The following is a 12348-nucleotide window of genomic DNA, read 5'->3' on the forward strand; positions in this document are numbered from 1 at the left end:
ACATTAAGGTGCCGTGTTTATAGAACATATAGAAATAAATACTAGTAACTGGTGACAGAATGCCACAAAACAGTGGAATCATCTTTTCGGTTTTATTGTGTGTATGCTTTTTTTTTAAGTTGCTGGGTTATGGCTTTTCAAGTAATGAAAGACTCATGTGATGCTAGAAATTAAAACTGAAATTTGAAAGTGTTTATTATTATCGATGATTAATCGGTAAGAGTATTTTATTCTACCTAGTTAGACCATACAGGTTCTTTGTAATAAGATTATACAAACTGTTAAACAACAAGGTCCTAGTGTAGCACAGGTGACTATATTTAATGTCCTGTGATAAACCGTAAAGGAAAAGAATATGAAAAGGAATATATGTGTATAACTGAGTCACTTGGCTGTACAGCAGAAATTAACAGCATTATAAATCAACTATACTTCAATAAAATTAAAAAAATAAAAAGATAGGTTGTATTTAAAAATTATTATACAAGCTGTTATTTGAAAAATTTTTACTTGGGACAGTAGAGAGGAACTGTGAGTATCTCTGTGAGAACGACAACCTACCTAGGACCTTCTGCTTCTGTGTCCCCAGAACAAGTTAATGAAACTACTTCAGCGGTTGCCAAACAGTGTTGTTAGAAGATTACATCGTGAAAGATACAAGAAACCTTCTTGGTTAACTCCTGTGCCTGATAGCCATAAGCTTACAGATCAAGATGTTACAGACTTTGTACAATGCATTATTCAGCCTGTCCTCTTGGCTATGTTTAGCAAAACTGGTAGTTTAGAAGCAGCCCAGGCTCTGCAGAACCTTGCACTCATGAGACCGGAGTTAGTAATACCCCCTGTACTTGAAAGGTAAGTGTAGATTCACATGTTTCCTTGAAGCCTCAGCTGTGTTCACTGTTACTCTGGTTATCTGTCTCTTCTACTCTTCAGCTTGGCTTTCTTTTCTTTTCTGTGGCTTGTTTTGCTATCTTGGTACTTATTCCTGTTTCTAGAGAGGAAACAAGATATTTTAACCTAATGATTGGTAACTTGATAAAGATTTATTGACGAGAAAAAATTGACATGAAATGAATATTTTGACTTATGTAAAATATTTTGACTTAAGTGCTCATTTTAGTTATTGAAGTTTTTGCTCATAAATAAACCTCTGGCTGTTTTGTTTCACAAAATGTGAGTGTCACTAAATATTGAGAACATGGCAGTGACAATAATTCTGGATGTCTGCTTCTTAGGGTCAGTGATAGAGAAGAAAATTTGTTTAGCTTTATTATTTTCATGTATTGTATGTATAACTTTGTGTGAATTATTTCTACTGTGTCAATTTCATTGTATTCATTTTGTTTTGTATGTTGGAATAGTAACAAAAATAGTTCTCCATTTGCCTCGTGGCTGTCATAATACAAGCTTGGTGTGCTTCACAGGAGAGAGCCACTCTCAGTGGTCTTGAGTGTTCATGAGCAGATTGCTTAAGCTTTCTTTTATTCATTCTTTGCTGCCTGAACTTCAGGTTTAGGATTCTTCTCTAAATGGCTTTGTTAAAAGCAGAAGAATGTTAGATTTTGGAGCCCAGAGGAATCTAATGGCTTGAGTTTCCTAAGACTCAGATTTGTCCAAGGTCCTTACTGGCAGCACGCAGATGACAGCCTGTTTTCTGACTCACTGTTGAGAAAGAAAAATTGGTGACGTTTACTTGGCGAAGGGTATCCTACCAAAATGAGGCTCCATTATTTGTAATTGGAGTTGCTTGTGCTGTCTTGCCCTGTCTTCTTTGCCATAAATACTTAAGTTGGGTGTCACTATTCCAACCTCCTCTGTCTTTTTGTGTACATGTCTTAGGGCATTGAAACTTCGAGTGTGTCCAACTTAATTAGGAAATGGGATGAGAAAGTTAGGCAGTTTCTGCTCTATCTTCAGCCTTCACTCTTCATTGCCGCTTGGTCTCCACGTGGCAGCAGGAGCTCTTGGTCCGTGGCGAGTCCCCTGATTTTCTTTGGAGAGGAGAGACTTGCCTCAAGGGATGACTTCAGTTGTTTGCAGAATTAAAATTTTGAACTCTGAGGTGTTTTGGTATTCCTTTGCTTTCCCTTTGTTTTGCCTCATTTCATTGTTTTTCCAGGTGGTGAATTATGACTGGTGAGATAAATTTTTAGTTGAAGGAACAAAGATTATAAATACAAATACGATTATCTGTCACGTTTTTCTTTAGTAGTTAATTTTTGGACAAATTTAATCTCAACCAAGATGCTAAATTGACAAAATTGGCAATGCAATGATACTTTTTGAGACTCAGTTTTAATTTTGTCCTGTTTAGAAGTGGCTTGGCTAGCATTTTTTGTAGATTTTTTTTTTCTCTTTTAGAAAAACAGAAACCTTTTTTTTTTTTTTTTTTTTTTTAACCACACCACATGCTTTGTGGGATCTTAGTTTCCTGACCAAAAATTGAATCTGGGCCACCAAGGCAATGAAAGCATCGAGTCCTAACCACTGGACTGCTAGGGAATCTCCAAGTTAAAGTCTTTTAAAAAGTAAAAAATTTTAGACACTTGATTTTACATCTCCTGAAGACACCTCTGCTAAAGCATTTTTGGCTTGTTTTATTCATCTTTTAAAATAAACATAGGTTTGGTTATATTTTTTAATTCTAGTTAGAAATCCTTTTTTCCTACTTTATTTAGAAATTTCCTTATTATTTATTTACCTTTTCTATTAAGAAGAACTTAAACTGAGTACATTTCGGACTTTTTTCCCTTGTAGGAGAGAGTCTCAAAAGTGAAATCACTGAACCATAGAGTGAGTGTTCTTAGTTCTTAAATACTGACTTAGTGATCAAAGATTGCATCTGTCTTAGTCCCCCTGTTTTATTCACTCTACTGTTAAGAATATTCTCTTCTGTTTTTGAGAACTGATTTCCAACTTTAGAACACAATCCTTTTTTAAAGTATAAGATAGGAAACACTTGAACATTTTAGTAAGATTGTTTTTTCCTTTAAAAGGGAAGAGTGGAATAGTTGTGTGTTATTGCTGATTTCTAATAATCACTGATGATTAGATTAGATGCAGTCCTGTTGGAATGTGGGAACGGGTTAAGATGCTGAAAGAATACAGAAATCTACCAGCTAATATTATTTACACTGTGGAATCGGCATGAGGAACTGTGGTGAGATGTCAGGGAATTAGGGAAACATGTACCTTTCCTTTATTTCTGTGATTCTGTTAACCTTGAAAGCAAATGTTCACTCAGAATACTCTGCTAGCGGACAAACCTTTAATCCAAAATGCAGTTTATGAATTTAGTAAAATTGTTTAATGTGTTACATATGTTTATCTGTCATGGAAAATGTTTTTAATTCTGTTTTCAAACTGCAGAACATATCCTGCACTAGAGACTTTAACAGAACCCCACCAGCTCACAGCTACTCTAAGTTGTGTCATTGGAGTAGCCCGCAGTCTGGTGTCCGGGGGCAGGTGGTTTCCTGAAGGTCCAACACACATGCTACCTCTGCTGATGAGAGCGTTGCCGGGGGTGGACCCGAATGACTTCAGTAAATGCATGGTGAGCATGTTTGCTGTGTAAGTGTTAATTGTGTAAGTGGATATCCTGTTACTTTTTCTTCAGATATTCTTTAGAACACAGTAAAGTGTAAAATTTCTTAATGGTAGCAGAATTATACCTGTAGATGCCCAAGCTTATATCCATGAACACTTAGTTGACCTATATCAGGTCTTCCTTAGGTTAAGTCATTTCCCGTAACTTGAATGCATTTATGATCATACAGTGTTTTAAACTTATTATAGATTTCCTCTTCTGTGTAAGCAGGTCCATTAAAAATGATAGCATATGATTATTTGTACTTCTCTTTGCACTGGTCACAAGGAGCATGATAAAAATTACTGGGTGTGAACTGCTAGATTCCCTTAATATACAAACCTGACTTACATATTGTTCATCTTCCCTCTTCCCTGGTCTCCAGCTTCTCCATTAGCATTTTCTATCTGCACTTAGTTAATATTACATTTTTGGTGGGAAGCCAAGTAACTTCTTAGTGACCAAAGGTTAGAGAACTTTGTGCTTAAATCTAATAAATAACTGTATGAAAATAAATTTAGTACAACTTCATTACTCAGTTAACAGCTAGTTAATTGTGAGGAACCTTAAAATGTTCAGTTCTAAGCAAAAAGCTTTCAGAAAAATTGTTGTGGTATTTCCCTCAGAATAATTTCTTTGGCACTTGATAGTAGCTTATGGTATATGTGTACTTTGGAATTAGAACTCTGTGTAATTAATGTTTGCTCTTTTGCGTCTTTCCATAGATCACATTCCAGTTTATAGCAACATTTTCCACCCTGGTGCCTTTAGTAGATTGCTCATCTGTACTGCAGGAAAGGAATGACCTCACAGAAGTAAGGATGCTTTCTGCTTGTAAAAAGATTGGTCAGCTGAGTTCTAATTCCTACTGTATATGAATAGTAATACTTGAAAGTTTAAAAGCAGCTTTGCAGAGGTGCTGACAAATTAAAATTACTGTTTTGTGACTAGAATGATATGAATGGAGGGCCGGGTCATCACTGGTAGGATAGTCTGCAGAGCACCCACCAAAGAGGGTGGGTGAAAATAGGCTATTCCAGTAAACAAATGAAATGGTGTATTTCAACTTTTTGTCTTGTTAAGCAAAAGGTGATGGCATTTTGTTTTTCCATTTTATGTTAGGAATAAATCTGTTGAGGAAATTAGCATCATTACTGTCTGGTTTTTTCAGAACTATTTTCTTTGTGACATGTATGTTATTACCTTACTTTTGGCATTTAGATGGTTAGCTAGTGAGATAATCCTTTATACATGCACAATCAGTTTGAAAACCGTTACTGATTTTTAAAATATGGCTGCCTGAACTTCTGTTTTTGGCCCTTACAAAATATGTTAATTACTACTTATTTTGGTTCCTGGGAAGTAGATGAGTTATTCTAAGTTGATAGGGGAATTTGGTGCTGTTTCTCACAGTGCTCAGTGTAATAATGTAGTATTAGACATATTTTGTAGACTATAGTTGAGTTTTATTCTGGGGGAAAAAATGAAAGCCTATTTGAAAATTTTCTGCACATTGACATATTACAGGTAGAGCGAGAACTTTGTTCTGCCACAGCTGAATTTGAGGATTTCGTCTTACAGTTTATGGACAGGTAAGCAAGTACCTCAGATCTATTTAATATCTGATATTATCTTTTAAATATCTGATATTATCTTTTAAATCTTTTAAATAGATCTATTTAATATCTGATAGATATTAAAAAATAACAATGTCCTGTCTCAGCAGACTTTAGCCTTGCTCTGCATTGCAACCTGTACTTAATTACTATGCAAGGGTGGTGCTTCTTCTGAGGTAACAAAGGGACAATTGATTTGTGAGCCATGTACAAATGAAATACCTATCATTTGCATTATCTTGACAATAGAGATTTATCTAATCAAATCATCCAAAAAAGTTAAGCCAGTTTTTAGTTGCTAAAATTTTATTTTCTTTGGGTTATTTAGATGCTTTGGACTCATAGAAAGTAGCACGTTGGAGCAAACAAGAGAAGAGACAGAGACTGAGAAAATGACTCACTTGGAGAGTTTGGTCGAATTAGGTCTGTCTTCTACGTTTAGTACAATCCTCACACAATGTTCCAAAGAAATATTTATGGTAAGAGTGCATTGCTGCAGAGAGCTAAATTCCAACTTGTATTTTTATTTGATGTTTTAAAAATTGAACTTCAGGTTACTTGTGTGCATATCACACCAGCTTCTCCTTCCTTTCCATCTGAAAATTTGAAAAAGATGAGGAATTCCTGGCAGTTGGATAGTTACGACTCCATGCTTCCGCTGCATGGAGCATGCGTTCAGTCCCCAGTGGGCAACTAAGATCCCACATGCTGTGTGGTATGGCCGAAATAATAACAATAAATATATGTTAAAAAAGGCATCTTCAAACAGAAACATAAAATTATGTATCCATCAGTTGATGAAAATGTAATGAGAGGCTTATGGGAACTTAATCCTGTGTTTCCGCTAAGAACTTTGGTTCAGTATTTGCTAATTCAGTGCCCACAGCAATTTTGTAGAGCATAACTACTACACATAACAAGAGTTGACTGTGAAGAAACTTTATATATTTTTATTCCTTTTACTTTGTTTCCATTTCTGTTTGTTCTTTCTCCATCTGAGATTATCATTATACAGTGTTTGTCCTTGTTGAAAGCTAAACTGCCTTACAGCTGCATGAGATGTTTACTAAGATTATGTTAGTATAAAGAAGTTAACATAAATAATCTCTTATTTAACCAGAGTCTTCTGAAAGGAGTTGTTTATAATTTTCAGCCTTGTCAATCCATGTCTAGAGCTAATTCCTTCATTCAGTAATTAAAATTATCTAATTGTGAAATTAAGTAGAATGCTTCACATCATTTAGAGGAGAGAGAAATACTTACAGTTTGTAGTTGTCAGAATAACAAACTAAATATTAGATACTCCTCAATATTCCCTCTGTTTTAAATTGATCAGCAAGATAATTAAATTGCATTTGCTTCCAGCAGCTTTAGTTTTGTGTTCAGCATTTCTATAGCAAATAAAATCTTGTGCCTCAAGTGTTTTGGTCACATTAGGGTCTTGTACAAAGGCTGTTCTATAGACCTGAATGTAATATTATTAAATCTTTATATATTCAGGTGGTTAAATTTTTCCTACTTGATTATTTTTTAGTATAGTCTGAGTAACATTTTCTTTCATGTTTAAAAAGATGTTTCATTTTTTAAAAAATGCTAGTTAGACATTTTCATTTTTACATTATCTTTTAATAGGTGGCCCTTCAGAAGGTTTTTAATTTTTCTATTTCACATATATTTGAAACAAGAGTCGCAGGACGCATGGTGGCAGACATGTGCCGTGCTGCAGTCAAGGTGAGTTGGGGTTTTTGGACCGATGAAGTAATGAATCAGTAGCCAGCAGTTTTATGTGGTTAATTATTTTAGACATGCTTGTCATTCTTAAAATACACATATTTCTTTCATACCTGCTTACAGCCCTTATTTGTCTCTGAAAATAGTGCTGGTGTGTACTTGTGACTGTTAAATATTTGTGCCTCTCAAAAAAAACTGACTTATACAAACAAATATGTTTTCAGTGCTGCCCAGAGGAATCTTTGAAGCTATTTGTTCCCCACTGCTGCGGTGTTATAACTCAGCTTACAATGAGTAAGTCTTAAGGTTATTATCTATATTTATGATTTTGGAACTTTTTCTTGGTGTCTACAACTCTATTGATGAAAACAGATTCTCTAAGCTGTGCGGTGTTTTAATTTTGCAGTTTGGGGTGAAATTGCTTAAAACAAGGTTATCATCCAGATTGACAGGTAGCTTAGAAATTTTACCCTATTAAATTAATGTTTTCATACATACAAGAACCATTCAGAGGTTGCCATAAAAATAAAAGGTATTTTGTGAGACGTGAAGGGGCAGGAGTCCTGGTTGGTGTGCTTATCTTTTGAAAATTGAGTTTCCACCTCCGCTGGAGCAGGCCCAGCTTAACAACGAAAGAATGAAAAGCTTCCTAAAACAGACTTTTCTCAGCTATTAGAAGTATTAAATATAAATATTTTTAAATGATGGATTTCATTGGATGTTGTTTTTTTTCCCCACTGATACTATTTTGCTGTTTTTAGATGATGATGTGTTAAATGAAGAAGAGCTAGATAAGGAGTTACTATGGAATCTTCAACTTTTGTCTGAGGTATTGTAAATCTGTGGAATAAGAAAATATTTCTGTGAAAATGTTGAGTTGCTCTGAGGATGTATCCTCTGTTTTTGAAAAATTGACTTTCAAACATGTAAAGTTAGAAAGACTTGAATCTGACTACAAAAAGCAGATAATCCCATTTTCTTGTTTTGAAAGGAGTATGATAATGGTTGACTACTTCATGCCTAATGTTTTTTACTCTAATGTGGATAACTCATTAATTGAAAAGTTTATCAGATTTAGCATCTTCCCCTTCCCCATATTTTAAATTTGGCCATCAATCAAACTTCAGTTTCCTGTACAATTTAGTTCAGGAACCAAAGAACAGAGAAATCCAATTAAGTTTTGTCTCTTCAGGGGGTACACTCTTGAAAAGGACGTTACTATGGCACTTAAGAGCCTAAACACAGAAAATGTGTTTTTGATGTTAAGAAAGATTCATTGTTAGAATATAATTAAAATGACAATCTTAAAATTAATTAAATCCATTTTAAGAAACATTGTCACTATTTTAGACAACTTTAGTAGCCAAACATAGACTTTAAATATTGATTCCTGATCTTCTAAACAGAGTATCTTCAAATGTTTTCTTCCTAGATTACTCGAGTGGATGGGAAGAAGTTGCTTCTTTATAGGGAGCAGCTTGTAAAGATTCTCCAAAGAACCCTACATTTAACCTGTAAGCAGGGTTACACTCTGTCTTGTAACCTTTTGCATCACCTTCTTCGTTCTACTACACTTATCTACCCTACCGAGTACTGCAGTGTGCCAGGCGGCTTTGACAAGCCTCCTTCTGAATACTTTCCTATCAAGGCAAGCATTTTCAATAATCTAGGATTCCAGAATATATTGGGTTATTTTTCTAAGGGATTCAAAGTGTGGGTTTTTCCCCTGTTGTGTACAAATGTGTTGCTTTTTTAAAAAAAAAATTTCTTTATTTTTAACATAGATTACTAAAACTATAATTAAAATGTTTTAAACTTGAAAAGTGAGATGTAACTTGAGGGCAGAGTGCAATAATAGCCTCACAGAAACTTACTGTGACTGTTTCAGTAAACTCACATTTGAGTGGCTCTTCAGGGAGGCCTTTTTTAGGAATGATAATGAAGGAATCATGTGATGTCTAATGTTTTTTTGGTGTGCATTTGTTGCCTTAGGTTTGGTTTGCTTATACATTTTCTTTTAAGCCTTTGAAATTATGTGTGTGTGTTTCCCGCCTCCCCCCACCTCAGCTTCTCAAATTGCTGGTTAAATGCTATCTTGTAGGACTGGGGTAAACCAGGGGACTTGTGGAATTTGGGAATCCAGTGGCATGTTCCTTCTTCTGAAGAGGTGGCTTTCGCCTTCTATCTGTTGGACTCTTTCCTTCAGCCTGAGCTCATCAAACTCCAGCGTTGTGGGGATGGAGAACTCGAAATGTCTAGGTTAGTTTTCCTTTATAATCAGTTAGTGGTATATAGTTGTGGACTAAAACATTCTTTTCACACTTCTCCCTCTCTCTGTGGCATATCAGATGTATTCATTTTCAAGGTGTGTTTTGGATGCCTCCCATAAATGTGATTAGAAAATCATTTAAGATGGTTTATAGTTTAGCAACAGAAAGTTTCTCATAATTAAAGATCTGAAATAGGAAAGCTCGGAGTTTTTTCTAGTTTGCTTTTAGTGCCTTCTGCTTAGCATTTTCACTTGTGCATATTTTGGGAAGTGTGTATGAATATGCCTGCTTTGTAAGGAAATGCCTGTTTTTCTAGATTCACTGTAGCTTTTACTGGCTCATTTCTTTTTAGACATTCATATTTTGGTATTACTATTACCTAGAGAAATATCCCTGCGATTTTTTTTTTTTTCTGTCCCAAAGAGCTTTAATAACAAACAGTTATTTGAGACTGCTTTATATATAGTAAGAAAATTAGTATGTATCAAATAACAAGAGATTTTTAATAAGCGAATCCACTAGGAATGGGCTTGGAAGAGGAAGAAGTATAATTGACTTATGTCAGCTGTGTGTTACTCTGAACTGCTTTTTGGAGTAAATGTTTACCTAGTCTGTTTTAAAATTTTGGCCTTGCTGTATGGCTTGTGGGATCTTAGTTCCCTGACCAGGAATTGAACCTGGGCCCTCAGCAGTGAAAGTGCTGTGTCCTAACCTGGACCGCCAGAGCAGTCCCTGTCTTAAGTCACTTCAGTCGTGTCTAACTCTGTGCAACCCCATGGACTGTAGCCCTCCAGGCTTCTCTGTCCGTGGGGATTCTTCAGGCAGGAATACTGGAGTGGCTTGCCATGCCCTATTTCATCCATTTTAAAAGATAGACTGTAGTAGGGAATCTTCTATAATAGTTTTCCCTTTTGTTAATGGTTGTGATCTTTGGATAAACAGGGAATTAGATTCAGAATTGCTTCACAAAGGGCAAGCAGTTGTTGTTACTTGTGACTATTTAGATTATTTAAATGTAAGTAGGTCTGATATTATCAGTAAATATCTGTTTGATTATCTTGTACTATTAAGTGGGTAAACTGAAAATGTTCATCATTTTTATGGCTTAATTTTGTATATTCCCACTTGATAAAAAAGTTCTTGTACTTCACCTTAGACTCTGCAAGGCTTTTTGTTAAATAGAGATTTGGAGTCTTCTCAAATATGAAAATGGTTTTTATTTCTTCTAGAGATGATGTTCTGCAGAGTCTGACTATAGTCCACAACTGTTTAATTGGCTCAGGAAACCTCCTACCTCCATTGAAAGGAGAGCCGGTTACTAACTTGTAAGTAAAGATAACTATTTTATATATTTTGCTGTTTTGCCATTTGGCATATATTTTAAGACTTAGTCACATAATGAGTCACTGGTTCTGTTATTGGTTTGTTTCTGTATAACTTTAACCTTTTTGTCAATGTTAGGCTAAAAATAACTGAGCACAGTTTAGGTCTATAAACTTTAGGGCTTTATTCAGGTTTTGCATATGGTACTAGGATCAAATAACTTCTAGTGATAATCAGTTATAAAATATCAACTTACAGCTATTAAGTCTGTTAGGTTACTGAGTTAATTGAGATAAATTCTTTTTTAAAAGAAAGAAAAGCACTTTTTTTTTGTCTACCACTGGTAAGGATTTTGTAGCAAAAAACCTGGGGTAGTTTATTTTTAATAACAATTTGTTCTCTGTTTTTCATGGATGTTGAACCTTTGAGACCCACCAAGTTGCTTTTATTAATTTAAGTGCTTTTCAGAGTATTATTTTGAATGAATGCCTTGATTTAGCCCATTGTCAGTACTACCATTTAAGTTGAAAAAATTAAAATGAAATCAGCAATATCCAACTTGTAGGTCACTTACCAAGTATGTAGATGCTAGTCTCAGCATCCCATCTTAGATCATTTTCTCTGAACTCCAATATCTTATTGCTGAGAAAGTTACTGAAAATCACACAAAAATAAGGAAGGAACCCTTGCCCTCTGAGAAGAACACAAGGGGAGAATCATTTGTTGATTTTGCAACAAGAATCTTAAGCTTCAAGGAGGGGTTTTAAAATGGCTTGCTTGTCTTTCTGTTTCCTACATAATTAGTCATTTGGAGTCATACTTTATTCATAATTCCCACTTATTTCACTTATCTAAAAACTGTTTCTAGGTACTGAACTTTTTAAATTACTCATTAGATTTAAGAGGGAGAAGGAGGGTCATTTCAGGTAAGGAAATCAATTTTAAGTTTGTCTAGAAATTTACTGAATTCTTTTAAAGAACTTTTGTTTTTTATCAAGCTTTATAGTTTGATATAAGAGCAACTTTACCAAAATTCACTTTTTCAAGAGATTCTAAACACTGTTTTAAAGTGAGAGACCTACAGAAATGGTTTTGATTTTCCTGATGCTCTTTAACAATATATAATATAGTGAGAACATAACTTAAGGCTAAGGCGTACCAAAAAGCTGCTTCACACATCAATTGATTATATCAGTAAACTTAGTTCTGCTTAAACATGTGGAGAAGGGTGGTCCTTTAATTCAATAGTTTGTCAAAGAACAAAGGCATGTACCTTTTGTGTATGTAATTAGAGGACTCTTTAGTATTGAATGATGATTAGGATACATTTCTGAAGGGTCAGCTCAAGAGGCTTCGAGGTTTCGGTTGAAGTCCATATCAGCATAGAGCCAAGTGCTCTATGTTAGTAAAAGGAAGCAAAGTCTTTATCCTCTCCGACTAATGTGCGTCAGGACAAAAGTTCCATATATTTGGTTATTACAAAGCTAGTTAGATTTGTATATAATGAAATGCATTTTCAATAAGGACAACAGTGCCTAATTATAAAAAGTGTATTAAGACCCCCTTTACTGTACATTATAAGCTATAAAATTGACACGAGTATCCCTTTATAGGTTTTTTTTCCAGGAAAGATAATTTAGACTTAAAAGTGTGGTGTTTAGGGACTTCCCAGATGATCCAGGGGTTAAGAATCTGCCTTCCAATTAAGGGGACGTGGGATCCATCCTTGGCTGGGGAACCGAGATCACGCTTGCCACGGGGCTGCAGAACCCATGTTTCTTACCTAGAGAGCCTTCACGCCGCACCCAAGAGCTCT

The 12348-nt window shown here is 35.0% G+C and overlaps 1 protein-coding gene across 1 annotated transcript in view; it reads left to right on the forward strand.

Moving 5' to 3' along the window:
• Nucleotides 1–12348, forward strand: part of PSME4 (proteasome activator subunit 4) — a 100306-nt gene that overhangs the window by 43361 nt on the left and 44597 nt on the right. The window contains exons 10-20 of the mRNA XM_014482025.2: nucleotides 590–855; nucleotides 3373–3559; nucleotides 4318–4407; nucleotides 5120–5184; nucleotides 5537–5687; nucleotides 6841–6939; nucleotides 7164–7233; nucleotides 7701–7768; nucleotides 8372–8587; nucleotides 9041–9198; nucleotides 10439–10534. Of these exons, the coding sequence (XP_014337511.2) occupies nucleotides 590–855; nucleotides 3373–3559; nucleotides 4318–4407; nucleotides 5120–5184; nucleotides 5537–5687; nucleotides 6841–6939; nucleotides 7164–7233; nucleotides 7701–7768; nucleotides 8372–8587; nucleotides 9041–9198; nucleotides 10439–10534 (1466 nt within the window). The remainder of the gene's footprint in view (nucleotides 1–589; nucleotides 856–3372; nucleotides 3560–4317; nucleotides 4408–5119; nucleotides 5185–5536; nucleotides 5688–6840; nucleotides 6940–7163; nucleotides 7234–7700; nucleotides 7769–8371; nucleotides 8588–9040; nucleotides 9199–10438; nucleotides 10535–12348) is intronic.

The sequence above is a fragment of the Bos mutus genome, chromosome 11, assembly GCF_027580195.1.
Source record: "Bos mutus isolate GX-2022 chromosome 11, NWIPB_WYAK_1.1, whole genome shotgun sequence".
Taxonomy (NCBI): Eukaryota; Metazoa; Chordata; class Mammalia; order Artiodactyla; family Bovidae; genus Bos; species Bos mutus.